General features: G+C 47.2%; 2 protein-coding genes across 4 annotated transcripts in view; one reads left to right on the forward strand and one right to left on the reverse strand.

Annotated features, from left to right (window-relative positions):
• Nucleotides 1–11,688, forward strand: part of GMPR (guanosine monophosphate reductase) — a 40,396-nt gene extending 28,708 nt beyond the window's left edge. The window contains exons 7-9 of the mRNA XM_060023603.2: nt 3,827–3,869; nt 6,019–6,178; nt 11,252–11,688. Coding sequence (XP_059879586.1) covers nt 3,827–3,869; nt 6,019–6,178; nt 11,252–11,432 — 384 coding nt within the window. The 3' untranslated portion in view covers nt 11,433–11,688. The remainder of the gene's footprint in view (nt 1–3,826; nt 3,870–6,018; nt 6,179–11,251) is intronic.
• A 3,895-nt stretch (nt 11,689–15,583) lies between these two features.
• ATXN1 (ataxin 1) overlaps nt 15,584–23,686 on the reverse strand; it is a 245,872-nt gene continuing 237,769 nt past the window's right edge. For all 3 annotated transcript variants that reach the window (XM_060023597.2, XM_060023599.2, XM_069541081.1), the window contains one exon: nt 15,584–22,214. In XM_060023597.2, coding sequence (XP_059879580.1) covers nt 21,684–22,214 — 531 coding nt within the window. In that variant the 3' untranslated portion in view covers nt 15,584–21,683. The remainder of the gene's footprint in view (nt 22,215–23,686) is intronic.

Consider the following 23,686-nt stretch of genomic DNA (forward strand, 5'->3'; position numbering starts at 1 on the left):
TCTTCATCCCCCTCCTTCTTGGCAACCATAAGTCTGTTCTCTGTATCTGTGAGTCTGTTTCATAGATACGTTCATTTGTGGCATATTTTAGATTCCACATATAAGTCATATGATCTGGTATTTGTCTTTCTCTTTCTGACTTACTTCACTTAGTATGATAATCTCTAGGTCCATCCATGTTGCTGAGAATGGCATTGTTTCATTCTTTTTTATGGCTGAGGAGTATTCCATTGTGTATGTGTACCACATCTTTTTTATCCATTCATGTGTCGATGGACATTTAGGTTGTTTCCATGTCTTGGCTATTGTGAATAGTGCTGCTGTGAACATAGGGGTGAATGTATCTTTTCAAATTAGAGTTTTGTCTGCATATATGCCCAGGAGTGGAATTTCTGGACCATATGGTAACTCTATTTTTAGTTTTAAAGGAACTGCCATAGTGTTTTCTATAGTGGCTGCACCAATTTACATTCCCACCAGCAGTGTAGGAGGGTTCCCTTTCCTCCACACCCTCTCCAGCATTCGTTATTTGTAGACTTTTTGATGGTGGCCATTCTGACCTGTGTGAGGTGATACCTCACTGTAGTTTTTTTTTGTTTTTGTTTGTTTGTTTGTTTTTGCGGTACGCGGGCCTCTCACTGTTGTGGCCTCTCCCATTGCGGAGCACAGGCTCCAGACGCGCAGGCTCAGCGGCCATGGCTCACGGACCCAGCCACTCCGCGGCATGTGGGATCTTCCCAAACGGGGGCACGAACCCACGTCCCCTGCATCGGCAGGCGGACTCTCAACCACTGCGCCACCAGGGAAGCCCCTCACTGTAGTTTTGATTTGGATTCCTCTAATAATTAGCGATGATGAGCATCTTTTCATGTGCCTGTTGGCCATCTGTATGTCTTTGGAGAAATGTTTATTTAGGTCTTTTGCCCATTTTTTTGATTGGGGTGTTTGTTTTTTTGTTATGGAGTTGTATGAGCTGTTTGTATATTTTGAAAATTAAGCCCTTGTTGGTTGCATCATTTGCAAATATCCTTTCCCAGTCCGTAGGTTTTTTTGTTTTATGGTTTCCTTTGCTGTGCAAAAGCTTACAAGTTTGATTAGGTCCCGTTTCTTTATTTTTGCTTCTATAGAAAAGCCATCTTAAGATAACCACTGCTAATGTTTTTATATGTATGCTGCTAGACGTTTTCAGAGTTTACTCTTAAGTAGGGTTCTAGTCTCGTTCTTCCATTATTATAGCTGTGTGACCTTGGGCAAGTCACTCAACCTTTCTGAGTCTCCCTCTTTGTCTTTCCCCACCTATAAAATATCAGCTTCAGGTTCTTGTGGTGTTTGAACAGAAAAATGAAGTTTGTAACAATCCCTTGTTCGTAGCCAGTGCTTGATTCCAATTCCCTCTGCCCACTGCATGCTGACTTTTCTACTAAAATATGTTAACACTCTTGGAAAACAAGTAACCCTTGGAATATTTGCATGTTGTTTTTTAAAAACTCCGTGCAGCTACGCATGTTCGTGTATGAAAGTAAGCGTGTCTGATTGCAGAGGTTTCCCCATACTGCTCTGCCTCCTGAGAACATGAAAGGATGCTTTAACCACTTTTGGAAATTACCTATAAATGGTAGTAGGGAGAGGACTCCTTGGCCGTAAAGCGTTATGTGACGTTGGGTTGCATTGGGTTAAACTGCAGTCCTGCGCGTTTGCTCTGCATTATATTTCATAAATCCCACCACAGCACAATGAACAGACAAGGCCCTATGTATGGCTTCCTCTCTGTGGCACATCACAAAGTCCTATTAACTGTGGACATTTTGGCCCATCCTGGGAGGAGACCTCATTTTCTTGGGGCCCCAAGAGCACAGACTTTCTGAGTCAGGCCTCATCGCTGACTACATGAGTGTGGCATTTTCAGAAGCCAGCACGAGCCACCCTAGTAGTCACGAGCTAATCACTCACTAGTGAGTGAGCAGAAGACTTAAGGACACACTTTGGTGCGTGTGTGTGCACGTGAGTAACTTTTTTTTTTTTTTTTTTTTTTGCGGCACGTGGGCCTCTCACTGTTGTGGCCTGTCCCGTTGTGGAGCACAGGCTCCGGACGCGCAGGCCCAGTGGCCACAGCCCACGGGCCCAGCCGCTCCGTGGCACGAACCCGCGCCCCCTGCATCAGCAGGCGGACTCCCAACCACTGCGCCACCAGGGAAGCCCCGAGTACACTTTTTTTAAAGTCAGATCATGTTAGGGACCTTTTTATTGGGAGCATGAGTTTATTTAATCTTTTGAGGTTATAAGTTTGAAACCCTATTGTGAAGAACTGGTTTAGATAAAAAGATAAAGCACTTTAAAAATAATGGCAGGTCAAGTGAAGGGCATGGAGGGGTTGCACCTTTGAAAGAGAAAGTAAATATGCTGGAGATTTGAAGCACCAGCAGGATCCACAGAGCCTTGACTGCCTTCACGTGAAGGGCCTTGGCCAGGTACCTTCTGTGGAGAGACTCTGCCTCTGAAACAATTGCTCATGAACCCGTGGCCCTCCAGGGTCAGGGAAGCCACAGGTGAATAATGTACTTGATCAAGGAGGAGATAATTGCTGTCAGTAAATATTCATAAAAGCCAGCGATTGAGCCTTCACACCTGCTTTTTGATCAGAATTGCAAGGAAGCAGTATTTTGAGGTCTAGCTTCCGGAGGGACAGGGCTAAAAGCATGTCGGAAAAGGATTGAGTCACAGAGACCCACGTCCTCAGCTGGAGATGCTATTTGTAAAGTGATTTGTCCCAGTTCCACAGAGACGCCCTCCAACTCCAGGGCCGCACGCACCTTCCTGCCATCATCACACAAGGTAGCCCGGGTGGCCTGGGTCTTCTGTGTCCTTCCCAAAGTGTGTCCCCCCTCCTGGGGACAGGCACTTCCCTCCGAGACCCGTTCTGGGCTCTGTCACATCACGCCGGCCCCGAGCACTGCCCCGGCTTCCGGTGCCTCTGCTTCTTGCCTCTCCCTGCTGGGCAGGCTGCTACCCCAGGCCACCTCTCTGGCCTTTTCCTCCTCGGACCTCACACGGGCCACATTGCCAATAGGAGGTAAGCAGCCTGGTTATTTTGTGCCTCTTGTGCTTGTAAGAAAACACAATGGGTCTGTGTCCTAGTACCTTTGTACTGGGTCCCTGGTGTTGAAACATAAGCCCCACGGCCAAACCGTGCCGGGCAGCCCAAGGTGTCGGGCAACCCTACCAGGCACTGAACCAGTGTAGGGTCCTGTGTGGGTCCAGTGGGTGTCAGGAATGCATGTTTGACTTGGAGGTAACTGGATACCGTACAGGAAGGTGACTAAGAGACACGTGGAGTGTCTGGAAGTATAAAGGAGCGAATTCAGTGTCCTCTCTGGCTCATAAAGTACTTCCGCTTTTGTGCTAAATAAACGTCACTTCACACCAAGCAGCGGGGGAACGATGCCACTGAATGATGGTTATGTGGCTGGCCAGTGGCCAGGCGTGTTGAGCAGGGGCTGGCAGAGGATGAGGTCCAGCCCCTGCGCCCTGCCCGCTCAGCAGTTCCTGCTTCTGCATCCCAGGAGGGGTGCAGGTGCCCGGGATCGGGGTGGGGAGGGGGACAGGCAGTGGGTGTGCAGACCTGAGACCGGACTGACGGGGCCTGGGGACCAGAAGGTGCGGTGGTGAGGGGAGCGTCGGGCCTTGGCCCTGAGGGTTGTGTGCTTGGCTGCAGGCAGGGGTGGGAGGAGGGGGCTGGACCAGCAGATGCCATCGAGTGCCCCCAGGGGAGGGGGACGGCCGGCCAGGCTCCCACTGACAGCCTCTCTTTGCTTTTTCCTTTTTGAAGGATGGAGGCTGCACGTGTCCAGGAGATGTCGCCAAAGCCTTTGGTAAGAGGCCACAGAGGGGGAGGGGAGGGAGCTCCCTGCAGGGGTGCCGGAAGGAGGTGGCAGACACGTTAGGAAGTTCAGGGCCAATCCTGAGTTTCCTCTCCGCCGATTTCAGCCCCTGATTGGCCCAGATCCTGGCATCAGTTTGGTTCCGGTTGGTGGCAGAGCAGGCCGAGTGCCCAGGGATAGATGGAGGGGTGTTGCCCTGTGGGCCAGGAGTGGGTGAAGTCATAGCCCAGAAATCACCACTGGGAAGGCTCAGGGTACCCGAGGAAGAGGACTGTATCGGGTCTGAGACACCGAAACTTCAGCGAGGGGGTCTTCAGAGCCTAACGTGGGGGACTCCTGAGGGAGGGACGGGAGCCCTAGATGCAGTTCCTCACCACAGGCTGAGGAGTCTGTGTCGCACCAGGGGCGGCAGCGTCTGGCTGTGACCCCGCAGGGCTGGGCCACGGCGCCCCAGCCAGGTGTTTTCTTGGGGAGGCACTGGGAGGTCCAGCATCTCTGCGTGCTGTGCTCTGAGCTGCCGCACAGCTGGGGAACCCCACCTGTGAGGTGAGGCCATGTGTGCTGGCAGGGACATCTCTACTGTTGATTTTTGTGCTGCGTGTACTTATTACTGATGGGTGTTCTGTCTCGGGCTCCCTTGTGATAGGGCACACGGTGCACCCTGCCCAAGTGGTGTCTGGACTCCCACTCCGGCAGCTTTCCCTCCTCGCGCTCCCCCAGGAAATGCAGCCACGCCTGTGGAGGGAGAGGGACCAGGTCGGGGCAAAATGCTGGTTAGGAAGGGACACGAGAGTGTTCAGAAAGGAAAATAATTGGAAGGCGCTTCAAAGCATTGTTTGAGTGGATCTGTGCTCTGTGTTCCTGCTGTTTACATCTGCCCCTGGGGTTGTGGTTTTTGGGAGGCCTGGCCAGACACCAGTTGTCCTCTGCCCCCTTATAATCACGGCAGGGGGGCGGTCAAGGAGCCAGCAGTCGTGTTAGGGACCCTGCAGGGAAGAGTCTGCAAAGCTTGCTGCCAAGTAGAGAGGTCCTGGGCCTTGGTTGCCTGATTGCCAGGCCCAGGGGCCAGCCCTGTAGCCCCTGCCTTCCGTAATGCTGGACGGAAGGGACTGGAACACCTGATGCACGCCCCAAAGTCCTCTTGTAAATATTTAAGTGACCAGATGGAAGCAGTCAAGGTCACGTTTCAGAGGATCCTGTGTTTGCTTCTCCTTGTCCTTCATCGTGATTACTTAACAGCATCTGTACGCTGATGTCCTCCTATTCTGAATATAAACCCTCAGTAGGACTCGCTGAGGATGGGGAATAGTGACTGTTTCTGTTTCTTCCACGTGTGCCTTTCACTTTCCTAACTAGTTACTGCCCATCTCCCATGTGCCATGTGCTATAATAAACACTGAGGACACAGCAGTGAGTTAGCCCCACCCCGTTCCAACTATCCGTGGTCCTGATCCAACGTAACCTACGAAGGCAGTTTCAACACCCCCGTCTCCTGTGTACCTATCCTGGAAGTTTCATGTCATTTGGTGATTAATATGGGGTATTGTTTACTCTGGAAGTCAAATGTTTATCACAGCAGAGGTGCGGGTAGAGTTTTACAGGATGTACACACACATATGTGTGTGTGTATGTGTATGACGTACACACTTACAGGTTCCTCTCCTTCACGCCCAAGCTCTAGTGCAGGAGGTTCCGTCTGTTCTGAGGTCCCTTCATATCTACACTGTGTGAGAGTGCTGAGAGCTTCAGGTAGACCAGATGCCTGATGGGGACATGGCAGAGGAGTTACTGTATTACGTATGAGATTGGACAACATGCTGAGGTGCTGCCCAATTATTAATGTTTCTTTGATTTTCAGAGAGTTAGACCTGTGGAAGGTGGTCATAGATAGGAAGTCATCAATAACCATTAAGGATTGTCCACTGTTACTAGCCACCCAAGCTTCAGTAGGCTAACTTGTTGCTTGGAGCATCCAGTGCCCTTCTGCCCTTAACTTTTTTCCAAGTGGGGAGGTTGAGCTTTTCTCTGATCACAGCCGGGAGGAGGGAGGGTGAGTTGGTAGCACCTGCATCTTTCCGGAGCCGATTTTCTCTGAGCTCTTTTCTCTGCTGCTTCTTTTCGTCCCCACTTCGGAATGCAGGAGCCGGAGCAGATTTTGTCATGCTGGGAGGGATGTTTTCGGGCCACACTGAGTGTGCTGGAGAGGTGATCGAGAGGAATGGACAGAAGCTCAAGCTGTTCTATGGGATGAGCTCAGAGACAGCGATGAAGAAACACGCAGGAGGGGTTGCGGAGTACAGGTATGGAGGGTGGGTGGAGCGGGGGTGGGCAGCGCCGTCACCAGTGAGGTTGCGTTCCCCGGCTCCTTACAGAAATGGGGTGGAAGTGGGTCTCAAAGACTGCGAGTCTGTTTGTATTATAGTACCACTGGAAGGAGCTAGAACACATACATATTTCTTAATTAAGATGTTCAATTAAAGAAAACTGTATGGCTTAATTTTTTTTTTTTTTACTGAAGTACAGTTGATTTACAATGTTGTGTTAGTTTCAAGTGTACAGCAAAGTGATTCAGTTATATAGACATATTCATCTATTTTTTTTCAGATTCTTTCTCCTTATAGATTATTACAAAATATTATCGTTCCCTGTGCTATACAGTAGGTCTTTGTTGGTTATGTGTTTTAAATATAGTAGCGTGTACATGTCAATCCCAAACTCCCAACCTATCCCTACCCCCAACCCTTCCTTCCTGGTAACCATAAGTTCAATCTCTTTTTTTTAGATTTGCATGATATATGATTTGTCTTTCTCTGTCTTACTTCACTTCGTATGATAATCTCTAGGTCCATCCATGTTGCTGCAAATGGCATTATTTCATTCTTTTTAATGGCTGAGTAATATTCCATTGTATATATATACTCCACATCTTCTTTATGGAGTATATGGACATTTAGGTTGCTTCCATGTCCTGGCTATTGTAACAGTGCTACAATGAACATTGGGGGTGCATGTATCCTTTCGAACCATGTTTTCGAACCATATATGCCCAGGAGTGGGATTGCTTGATCATATGGTAGCTCTATTTTTAGTTTCTTAAGGAACCTCCATACTGTACTCCATAGTGGCTGTACCAATGTACATTCCCACCAGCAGTGTAGGAGGGTTCCCTTTCTTCCATATCCTCTCCAGCATTTACTGTTTGTAGACTTCTTGATGATGGCCATTCTGACTGGTGTGAGGTAATATCTCATTGTAGTTTTGATTTGCATTTCTCTAATAATTAGCAATGTCGAGAATCTTTTCATGTGCCTCTTGGCCATCTGTATGTCTTCTTTGGAGAAATGTCTGTTTACGTCTTCTGCCCATTTTTTGATTGGGTTGTTTTTTTCAGTATTGAGCCACATGAGCTGTTTGTAAATTTTGAAGATTAATCCCTTGTTGGTCACATATTTTGCATATTTTCTCCCATTCTGAGGGTTGTCTTTCATCTTGTTTATGGTTTCCTTTGCTGTGCAAAAGCTTTTAAGTTTCATTAGGTCCCATTTGTTGATTTTTGTTTTTATTTCCATTTCTCTAGGAGGTGGGTCAGAAAGGATCTTGCCGTGATTTATGTCAGAGTGTTCTGCCTGTGTTTTCCTCTAAGAGTTTTATGGTATCCGGTCTTACATTTAGGTCTTTAATCCGTTTTATTTTTGTGTATGGTGCTAAAGAATGTTCTAATTTCATTTTTTTACATGTAGTTGTCCAGTTCCCAGCACCACTTAGTGAGGAGGCTGTCTTTTCTCGATTGTATAGTCTTGCCTCCGTTGTCGTAGATTAATTGACCATAGGCGTGTGGTTTTATTCTGGGCTTTCTGTCCTGTTCCATTGATCTATATTTCTATTTTTGTGCCCGTACTATGAAGTCAGGGAGCCTGATTCCTCCAACTTTTTCTTTCTCGAGACTGCTTTGGTTATTTTGTGTCTCCATACAAATTTTAAGATTTTTTTGTCCTAGTTCTGTGAAAAATGCCATTAGTAATTTGATAGGGATTGCACTGAATACGTAAATTACCTTGAGTAGTATAGTAATTTTGACAATATTTATTTTTCCAATCCAAGAACATGGTATATCTTTCCATTTGTTTGTGTCATCTTTGATTAGAAAACATATCTTGCCTCTTTGAAAGTAGCTATAATTTTCATCCAACCAGGCTTTGCAGTGTTTGGGGCCCCAGAAAGGCAGTGCAGAGCAGAAGTACTTGGGGATAAGTTGGAAATGGAACTAGGGGTATGTGTGAGTAGGTATGACTCTTGTTCAACCAGCCCCGGAGGGGACCCTCCAGACTTCCAGGCCTTGTCCTGATAGAGCTGGTGTGGAGCCTGAGATGAGTCAGGCTATAAGTGGCAGGCAGAAAGATGGGTTTCCCACTGCATATGATACAGGGGTGGGCGAGACCACCTCACAGAGGTCAGGCCTTTTGGGAAGAGTGCTGTGTGTCACCTGCAGTGGCTCCCACAGGACTCTTCCCTGCCTCTGGGCTCAAGCAGTTGACACAGGCAGTATTTTTAGGCATTTAATTATGTTACTGTGCAGAAGGGATGCTCATGTCTGCTTATCCGCTCCACTTGCATTTTAATTGTGTGCACGTGTGTTTTAAGACCGTTGTGACAGAATATACCTGCTGTCTCACCCTGCTCCAGAGTCTGTCATTGCTTCTCATCAGAGTTTGCACTGATGACAAGCTGTGCATAGGACAGGAGGCCCTGCATCCTTAGAAGGATGTCCTTAGAAGGATGGAAACTCAAGACCCCTGCCATGCACTGACAACCTCCATTTCCTACCACTTATTCCACACCCAGAAGCTTACAGTGAAGGTGTGGGAGTCAGATGGATTGTGTAAGGTTTGAGCCAACCTAGAGGTACACAGCTCAACTCCACTGAGATTTTCAGGTGGGTGGGAGGGCAGGAGGGGTGGGTTACCCCCCCCCCCACTGAAGCTCTGTTCCTTGGGTACTGGTAGGCTGACTTCAGTCCTCTTTTGGGGGGGATCTCAGTATCAGTGATGTTGTGGTATGCGAACAGCACGGTGGGAAGGAGGAGAGCAGGGGACTACATTTATACCTTCATTCTGGAAACTGCAGACAGTCCAAGCAAGAGGGACACGCCCCGTCCACACCGCCTCCGAAGGCCTCTTTCTCCTGTGTGGTGACTGACGGAGGAGGCTGTACAGTGTGTTGTGGGAGAGAAGGGGAGGGGTTTACTGTCTCACATCCGACCTGGACCTCTGGCCAAGAAGCTTATTTAATGCTTTGCCAGTGACCAGTGTCACCGTTCAAGGGCCCATGCCTGTCTCCTATGTGCTGGTCCGGAAGTGGAGCCGTTGCGATTCCGTGACAGTCAGTTGCTTTGCCTGGAGGACATTTTTTGCCCTCTAGCCGATGCATCTGTTTTGGGTTCTAAGAAAAGTAGGTAGGGAAGGCCAGACCAGACTCGAGGGTGAACAGAAGCCAAGGAGCTGGGGAAAAAAAAATCCTCTCCTGTGATTTCAGCAGGGTTTAAACAAAAAAGAAAACAGAAGATTTGGGAGTATCAAGACTCAGTACCAGAATTGGATTCAAATCTTAGCCAAGGAAGGAAAGTGCTGAAGTATCTTAATCCAGAGGCAGCCTGAGCCCTGTAGGCTGCATCTGTGTTTTCTCTCTCTAGGTCTGTCTCTGTCTGTCTCCCTCCCTCCCAGCACCTGATGTCTTCCTGAGAATGATTCTCCGTCTTTGATGTTGTATTTAATTAAGGCAGAGTTATTTATGCTTTACTAGTTCTTTCCCACTCATTACCCACTTAGTTCTCTTGCTGTCCTTGGGAGACAGATCAGAGCCCTTCATTTTACAGATGAGAAGACTTGGGCATCAACGATAAGTGACTTGTAAAAGATGCCATCACCACTTTGCAAAGAAGCAATGCTGAGGAACTGGAGGATGTCCAGTAAGCCTCGGGAAGGCCGTGGAAACCGCTTTTAAAAGATGAAAGGGCCATCACTTCAGGCACACATGCACGTGTTGGTCTCTGGTCATAGAGTGCAGTGACGCCAGTCACCTTGGGTGTGGCCAGGGGCCGGCTTCGTGAACGTGGTGCTGTAAACCAGCCACTAACTAGGCCAGCCCTTGGTCTGCTGGATGGTTTAAGTTGCTAGATTTCACCCGAGGGTAGTCTCGCAGGTGTAGATTGCAATGCTCAAGAATTACTACGCTTTTGAAATTCTAGGTAATAACTTTTTGATCAAGAGATGCTACTTTTTCAGTTGAAGAGACCAGCTAAAGAAAGTTCCAGAATTTAGTTAATCGTTAAAATTTCCAGACGGCCTGACCCTTAGATGCATGGATTGGAGAGCTCCTTCTTGTAATGTCCCTCCTAAAGCAAGTCTGGATTGTATCTCCATCTTGCAGTAAGGGGACGTGACGTGGAATCAGCAGTGTTAGACTCAGCAAGGACAGATGTGCTCTAGTGTTGGTGCCACGTGCCAGCTCTTCTGAATTTCTCAGTGTCCCCCTGAAAACTCAGAAGACGCTAACCAAAGCCCTGCAGCCTCCGGTGCTGAGAAAGTCCTTAGTTCTGCTCTGGTTCCACCTTTCAGGAGCCCCGCGCCACGCCCGGGACAACAGCCATAGTGATTTGTGCAGACGCAGGGTGGTGAGCTGGGGCCTGGGGGCAGGGGCACCCAACAAGGGCCCTGGGAAAACAGGCCGTGTGAGTGGAGCCACTAACCTTACTAGCGGAAGTTTCCACGTCACCTCGCAGTGCTTGACTTGTCCCTTTTCTCCATCCCTTCCCTCCTCCTCTCCGGCTTGTCCCCTGTGAAGGTGCTCTGTCTGACCCCGACTGGAGAGCTGGCAGGGGTTGGGGAGGGACGCTCTGGGCTTGTTCCGTTGTTGATCAGGGAGAGCAAGCAGGAGAGACGCTGGTGGGCAGTGGTCAGGAGGTCTGTTCCGCTGTCCCGTAGGTATGCTGGGGCTCTGGGTCAGTTGGAGGTGTGTGTACAACATGAACAGAGACTGGCAAGGCGGGGCCGGTTTTCGATGGGGACGGAGTAGTGCACACTGCTGGGGAGGACGTTGCCCTCCGGGGTGACGGTCCGGGTCTGTGACTCTTCCAGGGTTGCTGACGGGCTCTGGGCAGCCAGCAGCGAGGTCACGCATCTTGGGTAGGAGGAGTGCCTTCCTCTGAGATGCTGGCCTGACCTGCGTGGCGTGTGCAGCAAGGCCGATGCGGGCGTGGGGTTGGAGGGTGGCGTGTCGCTGCCCGAGTGCCTTGGGCTACGGCTGGGAATCCTTCTGGCCGGCTTCTTAAGGGAAAAGAACCAGATTGAAAGAAAAAACCTCCCTTTTTCTTCCAGAGCCTCTGAGGGCAAGACCGTGGAAGTGCCTTACAAAGGGGACGTCAAGGACACTATTCTGGACATACTCGGAGGACTGAGGTCTACCTGCACCTACGTAGGGGCCGCCAAACTCAAAGAGCTCAGCAGGAGGGCGACGTTCATCCGGGTGACCCAGCAGCACAACACCATGTTCAGCTAACCTCGAGATCAAGGATGAGACGATCTCCAGCCACCAGAGCGTCTGCACAGGCCTGCTTTCCCATCCCCCTCCTCCTGTGACGGCAGAGGTTCCGGCTGATCCCAGAAGCAAGGCACTTCCTGGGTCAGCGGTTGGCGCTTAGCTGCCCAGAACGTGTAACCTCCTTGTTAAAACTAACACTCACGCCTTTTTCTTTTCTTTCCTTTTTTTTTTTTTTTTAAGAAAATGGTTTCACTTTAATATAATGCTATGAAGACTTGCCTGCGTGCTGGAGTCTGCATTTGCAGGACCAAGTGGTCGGGGGAGCTGGGGGTTTTCTGCCTTCTTCCCACGCTTGGCTTTTGGCGGTCAAGGTACCTGGGGAGGGGAGGGCGGGAGGGGAAGACTGGGGGGAACCACAGCTAGAGGAACCGGCATCCCCTCCATCCAGCTTTCGGTTGCTGGAAAAGAACAAAAGCAGTTGACAGGTGAACCTGAAGAATTTGATTCCGGCAGGTGCCCCCAAGGTGCGGTGACGTGTTTCCACCACCTTCCTTGCACGTGCCTTTTGGGAGCAGGTCCTCTATTGCTGCTGCTTCTAGGAAGCTGTCCCCGTCCTGGGTTTTCATTTGGTTTGTTTTCCCCCATCTCTTCCCTCTCCTCCTCCGTTCTGGCTCATCGGGTTGGCCTCTCAAAGACAGAATATTATTTTGAAGTTCCATGAGATCTTTTATTGAAAGGTATCCACTGAAAAGTTGGCAGGTAGAGAGTCCCACTGGAAAGCAACCAAAACCTTGAGCAGTGCCTTCCTAAAAGGCACTGGTTTAAAATCTGAGCTAGAACCGTCCCCTTGTCACAGTTTCCAGGAAGGACCACTGGGCACTACTGTATAAGGGTCTGTTCATTGGTGACAGTGGTACTTCCTTGGAGAAAGGACCCGTGGCCTTGGCAGGGCTCCCACAGCAGTCCACTGTGACACTTGTCTAAACCGTGAACACGGATGAATTGATGATGCCCGGCCACTTCTTTTGAAGCATTATTTGAATATTAGGACCGGGAGGTGTATGCAGCCCAGGGTGTTTTACTTTATCTCCTTTTAAACGAGGCTAAAGCAGCAGATACGGGAGTTAAATGTTCTCTGAAAAGACAAGCGACGGCCCTGGAGCACAAAGGAGCCACACACTCCTGCTGTGTAAGAGCGAATTAATTGTCTGATGTCCATGGTGACTGACACCGTGTGAGGAATCCAACCAAACCACGGCACTCCAGGAACTTGCAGGGCGGAGTTTAGTCTCAGAAGAATACCTTTAAAGGTCCAGCAACTTGAACTCCGTCGTAATGCTTTTTGCGCCTCAGTCCATTCAGAATACTTCTTATACTTGTAGAAACACGAACGGCTACACATTTGAGATGAGGGTGTAGAGGATGTGGAACATCAAGATGCGGGGCATTGCTGGAAGCACCCCACCTCTTCTGTCTGCTTGTCTGAGGTGGAAGCCCCATGCCGTTCCTGTGGAAGACGTGTTTGACACTTGAGCCCTCTAGTGTGTTAGCTGCAAGAGATTCATTATTTGCAAAATAAGGGAGAGAAGTGGAGAAGTCTTAAGTCCATTAAAATGGACGAGCAGTAAGCAATAAGGAAACTTCCAGAATGGCATCGTTCTCCACGCTCCTGGTCTTGGCTTTTGGGGGTCACCTTCTCCCATCAGGCTGGAGCACACGACGGCACCCCTTTGGGCAGTCCTCTCCACGGTGATGGGCACCTGCTTGATCCATCTCGTGCAAAGATTTTGCAGACTACCTGCTCTTTGTTTCCAGGAAGGCAGGTCCCTCGCTCACCTGGTTTTTAGGGGAGCGAAAACGTGACTGACTGCAGAAGCCAAAACCTCATCAGGATCATTTTGAAGCAGAGGTTTCACTTCTAAGGGCCCCTTACCCGCTGCAAGTTCATCTCTTGCCTCTAGTAGCCGTGGGCATGGGGGAGCCTGCTGACTGCAGGGCTTCCTGTGCAGGGGTGGGTGCCAGTGACTAGATGCCGTTCACCTTAGGCGCCTCCACCTGTGGGCTCCTGCCGTGCTTCTGGTGGTTTCCAGGTCTGCCTCGTTGCAGCATGTGAAGCCAAGGCTTTTCTCTAATCAGTATGACTGCTTCAGGTAAGTCTCACAGCTACCGGACCCCAAACTTGTCAGGACCTTTAGCATCTAATAGTAAAACAAACAGCAGGGAAGGCAGCGGTTCAGCCCGCTTCGCCAGACTTGCCCACGTCTGCCCAGAACGCTCTGGAGGATGAGGACCTGGGCAGCCTTGTCTGGGTTACAAGGCTCAGCTCATCACTGCTAGTTTACACACCAACGTTCTCTCTCTCACACACTAGCATTCACAATGCGTTGGAACCTCAACTCTTAAGTCCTAAAGGAGAGTCCTGGTGAGATGTCCCCATCCGTGAAGCAAGAAGGCAGTAACAGGAAAGGAGTTACCCGTCCCTGCCTGGGCTAAGCGACAGCTCTGGATTTAATGCCGAGAGCTCTCTTCCAGCTCTGCAAACCCTTAGGGCTGGAAGGATTTGATAGCCACGCGTGCAGATGCGGGCAGAGGGCTTCACCTGCTTGGGCCCTGGAGGAACTAGTTTCTGGGGCAACTGCTGAGCCTCATCTATCTGAGACTGGGCACCGTGCAAACCTCTGAGTTTCTAACAGGGATGAACTACAGGAAACACGAATGAACTTTCCACCTTCAGACAACTAACCAGTGTACAGCAAAACTGTACAGAAATGGATGGATAATGCTCTGTGAGCCAACAAAGATGCCAAATACTGTTGAAAAACAAAAGTTACCTCATCTCTTACAAACAGCAACGCTCAGATAGGAGGAGTAAACATGAACGGAACCAGCCAAGACATCAGATGTTGAAATGATGCCTTTTATCATTTATCATCTGAGGTCTGATTGACATCAGATGCCTTTTATCTCAGAATCTCCTCTCAAGCAAGACCAACAACCCTCTCGCCACCCCCAAAATTAGTAGGAAAGGCAATGCCTCACGTCACCCTCTCCACCGCACACCTACCCAGTGATGACAGCAGCTTAAGAAAGAGGGAGGAATTACGACCATATCCTCAGCCTCGTCTTCCTCCGAGGACCTAACACAAGGCAAAGACACATTTGCAATTGGCACTGTTATTTTATTAGTACGAGTATACTGAAACAATAAACTTGTACTGGTATACAGACAATTTATTTAAAACAATTTTGTTCAAATTTTGAATCAAACATTGTTTTATTATAATAATGAAATAATTTCTACCTAGAAAACCTGCAAGCACCGTCAAAGAAAGGGACCATAAAATTCAATAAACAGACTCGAGTGTATCCTACAAACAGACACACCACGATTAGAAAATAGAATATGAACTCTTCCATTGTTTTTAATATTCGTTTTAAAAAAGCTAGTGCAAGTACAATATTTTACACTGGAATTACAGAGAGTATGCACGCATATGGAAAAAAGTTCTCCTGTCATGATAGAAGCTCTTAACTATGTATGCACTTAAAATTTTCTTTTCAATAAGGTGCAAAACATCATTCCTTCCCTAGTTCTCCTCTGTACTGGCCATGTCAGTCTGATAGTGCCCTCAGAGGTCTAGTGTCTCTTTTTCCCTTGGCCGGTGGGAGGCGTATGATGGGGAGGTTGGTGGGTCGTGAGCTGATACTAAAAAATGCAACAGTGTGACTCTCAGAGATGGCTCTGGGACCAGGACCCCACTGGCTAGAAATTAGGACTCTCATCTTAACCGAAGGCCACCACGAATACTGGCTGGGCTCAACTGGAGCCTTTCAGCTGACACTGATTTGGGTTTACAGGGAGCAGTGAAGGCCGAGGAGGAAGAAACCTCCCCGAAAGGCCAAAAGGGCAGTTATTCACAGAACTGAATGCACAGGTATCAAGTTTAATGTTCACTGACTAAAGAATTCACCCCACTCCTGGACCGGATGATTTACGAGTAGGTGGTTCACGTAAGAAGCAGAGGAAACCTACACACCCAGCTTGGTAACCGCTCAGCTTTGCTATTCCAGAGGACAGAATGTTACCTCGGCAAGGATGACTGTAAACAGCGCTTCCAAAGGGGGCCTTCAGACTGGCCATGGAAAAGGAGACTGGCTCATCGGCCATCCCAACAGCAAACGAACAAACTAAAGGGAAAGAAAACTGGGTGAAATCTCCAATTATCTGCAGTGGAAGACTGGAGTCCTTTCAGATAAGGAAAGTGACGGGAATTCTTACGAGACTGTTACTGTATAGATACTACCTATTGGCCAAAAAGCACTTAATTTTAATACAGCTGAACCATCTGTATGCGAGTCATGAGGATATGAAAAACTGAAGCTGCTGTCCCCTCCCGCCATCGTACAGGTAAACGTCAGCTACCAGAAACGTCGCATGTAACGGGAAGGGAAGGGCTGAGATTCTGAATTTAAGAATTAGAGGGAGATTTGCTCAGTATCCCCCCAGCTGTCCAGTTTCTGCTGGCTAACTTGATTTCTGGACAGAATATGACTTCTGAGAAGTTGCTCCACATTTATTTTGGCCTCTTAATAGTAAAGAAGAAATCCAAACCAAAGTAAAACAAGGCATTTCAACTGAAATCCTTGTTTAACCCCACCCCCCCCATTGAACTGAGGTGTCGGGGGGAAAGAAGGCTGAACGTTTTTGTGTGTGTGTCCTCGTGATGAGTCCTGTTTTCTTGGTAGCTAGGATCCCTTGTTACAAACACTTCTTGTTCAGAATTATATTCTTTGGGTTTACTGGAACAGGAAGTGCTGAAAATGTCAATCATCATCTCTGAAGAAAAAGGAGTTGCAATGGCTTAAGAGTTTAAGAAAGGGAGCTCAGAGAAGTACTTTCGGCATAGGAATGAACAGTATTCTCAAATTGCAGAATACAGAGTTACTCTCCCTCAGAAGAGGGTTCTATGTAACAGAAACATAGAGGAAGCATAGGTATAGTTGAAGAGCCTTTTACGTAGTAATTCTTCCAGGCCATAACCATACAAATCTGATCATTTAGACATGACACATTTCTATATACAAAAAAAACATGTAACTTTCAACCTTTATGTTTTTTTTTTTTTACAAACAAGTATGAAACTCATTGTTTCAACAGATCCATATCTTTCAAACACTGAATGAATCATTTCGACATTCATTTTTCTTTTGTGCAATTTTTAGAAACATTACCTGTACTCCTCAAAGTGAGTGCTTCAAAGTTTTTTTTCTTCAGCTTCTCAAATTAGGTGTACATTAAAAAAAAAAATCCCACAAGGTATAGTGCTACAAGAAAAGATCCTATCAGTAAGGTAACATATTTGAAGCGAGGTCATCTATGTAAAAGAAATCTCAGCTCCGGAGTAGAGGTGTGCAAACAGTTTGGAGTTTCCCTATCAACAGAAACACAACACTGTCCATGGAAAAAAAGAGGAAACCAACCCAACACAATGGCATATGCATGTGCTTTATAAAAAAGTATATTCTCTGTATAGTTATTACTGGATGTGTTCTTAAAATTCTCTATTTCAGAAATTCTGGGTCGAAAACAAGGTGGAAGCAAAGACCTCCACTTCACTTTAAAAACCAAAAAGCATAATTCCCTTTGCTTTCACATCACCCCGAAGAAGCTGGATTGGGCCACAGAGACCGCTGGCCCTTTTTACACCTGGGATCATCTCGGGTGACCAGGAGATAGGAAGTGCAAAGGGTTTTAGGAGAAAACAGACCATGGTTTGTTGAGCTGCCTGCAGTTCATGAAACAGTGGCCATGACAACCAGCACAGCTCAAAAAGCCTGGCCTTCAGTCCACAGAGCTCTGCTGCTTCACCCAGATCTGAAATAGCATGGCATTAGTGTCTTCAAAAGCATTTGAGATTCTTTTTCTCTCTCTATGAAATAGGTTTCCTTAGTAGTCACAGATGTTAAAGGGTATTATCGATTGTTTCCTTAAAAAAAAAAAAAAACAAAAATTCCAAAGCTACACAACAAAAATAAATTTTGGCAACGTATTTCAGTAAAGATCAAACTATGTGCAAAGAGTGGATTTTATGATTACTAGGAGCTACTGTTCATCTCGAACATGCAGCATTATACTGCAATCTATGCAGTATCTAAGGAGAAATCCACAAGATGCAGGAAATCCAAACATTCCTTGAAGTTGTACATCCCTACTCCAGAAGAGTCAAAGTGCTGCTTCTGGACACATCAGTGTACCACACACACGCCAGCCCCGTCCCTGAGTTAGAGGTGTGAAAGGTTCCGCAGAGTTCCTTAGAGGGGAGAAGGAGGGGTGCTGCCACTTCCCGGTGGGGGACAAAACCCAACACACTCACCTAACAGAAAACACAAAGGGTCATGATTCAGAGTGAGAAATGGGATTGACGACAGCAATGAAAAAAAAAAAATCATCCCAGAACAAACTGGGTGAGTTGGAAAAGACAAAAAAATTGACCAACATAGAAAATTATCCTGAACGTCCAAATGAAAAAGCAATTTTGGATTTCCACTTTAAAAGATTTGAGGTAAGTGGCATCCATCTCTATCCCCACCTCACCCCCAATGTGGCCCAGACAAACTGAAATAGTTCTTACGTTAAAACATTCTAAGGAAGGAACAGTCATTTTATGTATTTAGAAATCCCTATAAAGAGAGGTTCATGTTTGTTGGTTAATTGTTATTTTTTTCTTTTCGCCCTGACTAATTTCTTGGTGATTGTGTTCCACTGTAAACGCAAAAGGCCTGCTGTTATTAGTTTCAAAATGGAAAACAGGAAAGAAAGAAGAACGAAAGACGGGTTCAGTAAATATTGCAAAGTGGACACAGTACAGAGGCACATGGCTGATCCTCGTGAGCTGCGCGGCACGGAAGGGTTTCTATGCCTGTCATCGTTAGGTCGGCTACGCAGGCGCAGTGACAAAGGCTGCTCTGGGAGCCCTGGGGCTCGCCAGTGTCTGCAAACAAGAGGAGGCCCCTGTCCTCTGGATGTTCTATTTGAAGAGAGAGCTGCCACAAAGGAGTGGTGACCATTGTTCGCAGGTGGCCCCTTCCGTAGCCACCGGCCGGACGCTTGGAAGGCGCGCACACGGCGGGCCACGCTTCCTGCCCGCGCCCAGAGGCTCGGCTCGAAGTCTCAAGGACACAGACCTGCCCACTCGCGGAAAAGATCGTGGAACATGGGTTGATCCTGGCACTATTGCTCCAGAGTGCGCCTCAGAAAGGACTCTGTCTCCCTCCCGTCTGCACTTGCACATTCGCTACTCCTCGTGGTGACGGGGGAAGTGCCCTTCTCCCCTTCCACCTCCTTCGCTTTGCTCTTTCTGCAACAAGGCGGCAGACAGGGCTCCCGAAAGAAAGCTCCCTGCCCCAGGATTCGGCATCCGCAGCGGGGCAAACGCGCAGCAGGAGGCCCTCCCCTTCCTGGCTCCTTCCTTCCAGCCCTTCTCTGGCCAGAACAGGAAAGAGGGACCGAGTAAGGAAAAAGCCAAAAGGGTCTGAGCTTCCTCTAGAGCACACTGATCAGACTCTATTGGCACGGAAAGTATTGCACGTGCTAAAGAAGAAAGTGAAATGGGACAATGTTTAGAAAGAACCAATTATTTGATAATTCCTATACCTGAAATAGAAGCACAAAAACGATGATGATGTTCCTATTGCTCCAAACCATGTTATGTTTTCCCATTTTAGTGTTGGAGGTGTGGATCCAGTTAGTTCGATACTCGAGAGAAGCCAGAAGGTGGTGGGTGTTTCTCTGAGTCCACATGAGTTGCTGTAATTAGTGGTACTGATGAGGACAAAGTCTATAATGGCAGCCCCATATTCCTCTTACCATCAAAACAAAAAGAAAAACAAAGCCTAATAATTGCAAGTGCCCTGAGCAGAATATATGGAAGATTAAGCAAGTTCTCTGAACAGAGACATTTAAAAAAATACAGCACTAAATAAGCAATATGACTGCAAGAATGGACTCACCCAGCTCTCCGCTAGCATGCCGAGAGGGTAATGAAAATCAAAGAAAGTCAAGGACTGGATCTAGCTATTCTAAACCTATTCCAATGTTTTTGGTACACCCCAGAAAACGGTTTGTAAAAATCATTAGTTCTGCGGAGAGCTAAATGTGAATACTAGATAGCCAAAATGTGGGTTGACATGAGAATTTTTTTTTAACTGGTGAAATGGAAAAAGTACTATTCTCAATGGTAAAAGAAAAATCAGGTATTTGTTCAGATAAGTTGCTGCCATTCCAAGTAAGGATATTTAAAAATTTCTCCCTCCTTATAAAACATTTTTTTTTAAAGCACTTTAAAATGCACACTCAAAACCCACAAACAATATTTCAGATCTCTGGGAATAAAAGGTTTCAACTGTGAAATACCCTTTTCTGGGTTTGTACCAAACATTAAATCTTGAATTGATTTCAGATGGAAAAATAAAAGTCATTCTGAAAATAACATCAGTAACAACAACAAAGTAATCGTTTTCTTTTTTAAAAAAAAAAAAAACTTGCTCACATACATAAACGTCTTTATGGAAAACTCTCTCAATGAATCTGAAGAAAATTCTCAGAGTTGTCCTGCTAAGACCTGGTTTTATGTGACAGATGCGGTAAGAAGACCAAAATGAATTCTGAAAGTAACATAACCTTATAAAATGGCCTAGAGTTTAGGCAGGTTAGAAAGTAATTTTGCTACATTTATTTATGCTCGTTCAGTCCCCCAAACCTTTCCCACAATGTTATTGGATAAAAACTGCAGGAATATCACACAAATTATAAACTCAAGATGTGCAAATCGCAAGGTTCTTTAAAAGTTCGTCTTAAAAAGAAAAACACTGGACAAAAGTGAGTATTCTTTTTTCCATCCCTTTCCTCTCAGTTCCTCTGCCAGCTCTGCATATGCTTTTAATTCCTTCTCAAACATCAAAGTGAAGAGTGCCTCCTGTCAGGCTGTACTTGGTGGTCATTCATTGTCACATACTAGTTCAAAATTCACATTCATCCCATTAAACCACATTGAAACTTTCAACATCTTGCTCCGTGAGAAACTCTGCAGAGCTGAAATGTAGTTACAGTGTTGAAAAAAAAAGAAAGCAACTTAGTTTTTCTTCCCAAAGAGTTTAAAGTGAGATACAGTACTTGTTGAATGAGAGACCAAGATGCTTGGTAATAAAGTGTGAACAGTATTTTAAGTGCTTAGAGATAGTAATATATATGCTCATCTTCAAAATCTAATTCCTCACGTCACACTGGAATCTGAAAAAAGTGGCACCCGAGTTGTCCATAGTCATGAACTATAAACAGTACTAGAGTTAAAAGACAGAAGATTTGCAAACCCAATGTGAAGAGCTTCCGCGGCTCTCTTGTGTCTTTCTCTTGGGAGTGAAGTCAATGCGATTAACCTGATTGGTTTTCCTAACACTGCACAGAGACCAGGGTGGGTTTCACTCTCCGCCACCCCTGCTGCCCACCCCCCCGGGTGCGGAGCGATGGCAGCGGGGGCTGCCCTGCCCACCACGATGCCCTGGAGACATCACTGCACTAGTAAAGCAGAAACGAAATCCCATATTTAAAAAAATATCAGTGCAGTCAGGCCCCATGGGGGGAATATATATCTCTATGATTAAAAGTCGCTTTTATTGTAAAATATGTTGGAGGAAAAAAAATGTTCTTTTACACGGTTAGTTTTCCATCTGCTGTCTGACGGCCTCTCTGGGATGCCCTGAACCTGGGGTCCTGATGCTGATTTTGCACGTGAGAACCTCATGAGGACATTCCCCTGGACCTCCAATCCCGTGCTGAGAGCAAGAGAGAGCGAGGCAGAGAGAAAGAGACCCTCACCTGCCGTGGCACCCGGGCACCCTCACTTGCACGCACGCACGCACCCCCTGCAGCCCGTTGTCCTGAAACCGGGAGAAGTCGGCACCCCATGGGTGCATCTGCACTGCTAGAAAAGGCAGGCACCGTGGGGCCACGTTCATTTCCACCAGGACGCCCGCCCAGAGCCCGGGCTGGACCTGCCCCAGCCCCTGCCTGCCCACCCCACTGAGAGACACGCGTGGAAAAAGCATATGCACCATCTCCTGCCCAACCCCCGCTGTAACTCTAAGGACAAGGTTATAACAGAACCCTAAAGTAAGAGGATAACATGTAAATACTGTGTTATTTAGCCTACAGTACAGTAATCTGGATACAAATGATAAAGGAGGGCCAGATTTCCTTTCCCCACACGGCCTCTACTTGCCTACATTAGAGCGGCCTTCAATGCAAATCTTAACCTCCTGAGAAATGAGAGAAGGCTTAGGAAGAGTCAAAGGTGGCTCGTCTTCCGACTTCTCCAGTTTGCGGCTCTCCGGCGCCGACCACCTCCTCTTCCTCGTGGCCGCGGGCTTGCTGGGTTCTATTTTGGTGAGCAAGGGCACGGCAGGCAATCCAATTTTTTCTGGAAACTTCAGTTCCCCATTCTCAGAGAGCATCTGGGCACTTCCCTGATTGATCCCGTTTTCCTGCTCGGCGTACCTGTGTCTACTGCCCGCGAGGCCGTCGGTCTTTGAGTGCTTCAGCAGGACACTGGCGGGATCCACGGCCTGGCCCTTTTTAACAGAGCCATTCTTCAGGTTCTTGAGGGTGAGCGAGATACAGACATCCCCAACGGAGAGTTTAGAACACGGCAAATCAAAGAGCTGGCTGGTTCTCTCCGGGCAACAGGATGACCAGCCCTGTCCAAACACAAAAAAAGGATACTCTACCAAAACTTCCACGCTGACCTGTGGGAACAGTGAGAGACAGGGAGAGGGAAGGGAAGGAAGAAATGAAGACATTTTATTCTTGTTTTATTGTATACATTACACGTACACAGACATACATACGCATAGGTGAATGGAAAAAAATAAGACTCAGTTCCCCAAACCTCCTCCACCAACAGATGCAAATGAGGTTCGTAACTTTCTGCTGTACCTGTACTTACCATATATAGATGTTGGGTAGAAGCCGGTAGAAGTCCATTCAGTATTCAAAATATCGTTTTACTGTGTATCCTCTCTACAGCTGGTCTCCATTAAAACAAGTCAGTGGAGCCCCAAGGATGACAGAACACCTGCTTAGTGTTCGGCACTGGGCTAGGCGCTGCACGTGACTCAGGCCCAAGGTATATTCTTGTGTCTTATTAGCTCACCGGACAGATGCTATTCTCGTGTATAACAGGGCTGAATACGGATCAGAGTTAGATTGTATTTAAGCCCCATAAGGCAGGCACTTATGTGCTCATCACTGCGTCCCTGGCCCCTAAAAGAGTACCTGGCACATGGTTGAAACTTAATATTTACTGGATAAATGAATGCGTACTCTCGGAATTTAGGGGAGCAGAATCAGGGAGGGCTGGAGAAAGCAGGGAGGGCTTTCCCAGGACCCCAGGGATGGGCAGGATTTGGAGGGGTTTGAGGGTGAAATGAATACAGACAGCTCAAGGGCTTGGCCCATCCACATGGGCAAGCCGCAGGTACTCAAATCAGTCTCTCTTTTGTTTGAAAAACAAATATCAAAAGCAGGGGAAGCCCAGTATCCTTTCAATACCTGCCGTTTTCTCTAGGCCACTATGTGCCATTCACTGTGATGAATTTCAATAAATTGAAAACAATAGTCTTGGTCACAAAGGAGTTCACAATCCAATGGGCAAAAGAGGCACATGAACGATAACTGCCGATCAATGTGGCGAGTGTGGTCACAGAGTGGGGCTCTAATGCTCTGCACAGGATTAAGCTGTTGGAGGGCAGAGGAAAGGCATGGAAGAGGTGAGTAAGGAAGTCTTTTGGGATGAGGATACACTGTGCTGAGTTTTAAAAAACAATGGGACTGGAGGAGAGAGGAATGATTGCAAGGAGAAGACATTCCTGGAAGTAGGGTTATGTGAACAAAGGCAAGGAGGTGGTCTGTGTAGGGATTTGCAAACTTCTAGTGCAAGTATTACTACCGCCATTAAATCAAGTTGAAATGCCCTTGAGGTTTGAACAGTTTAATTTTCATAGAAATTTAATTTCTTCAACTTTATGCTATATAAAAAAGAAAAAGAGAAGAATGAAGTAGTTTTAAACAGTCAGTTTTCAATGGCTTTTGTAGATGCAGTAGACCAGGTAATTTGGACCAACCTTCCTGATGAGGACCACGAAATACTCTAAACAAAAAAAACTCTGGACAAAATGTAAAAGAAATGTTTTTCTTATGGCAGTAGACACAAAATATG

This window comes from Delphinus delphis, chromosome 10 (genome assembly GCF_949987515.2).
Source record: "Delphinus delphis chromosome 10, mDelDel1.2, whole genome shotgun sequence".
In the NCBI taxonomy this organism is placed as follows: Eukaryota; Metazoa; Chordata; class Mammalia; order Artiodactyla; family Delphinidae; genus Delphinus; species Delphinus delphis.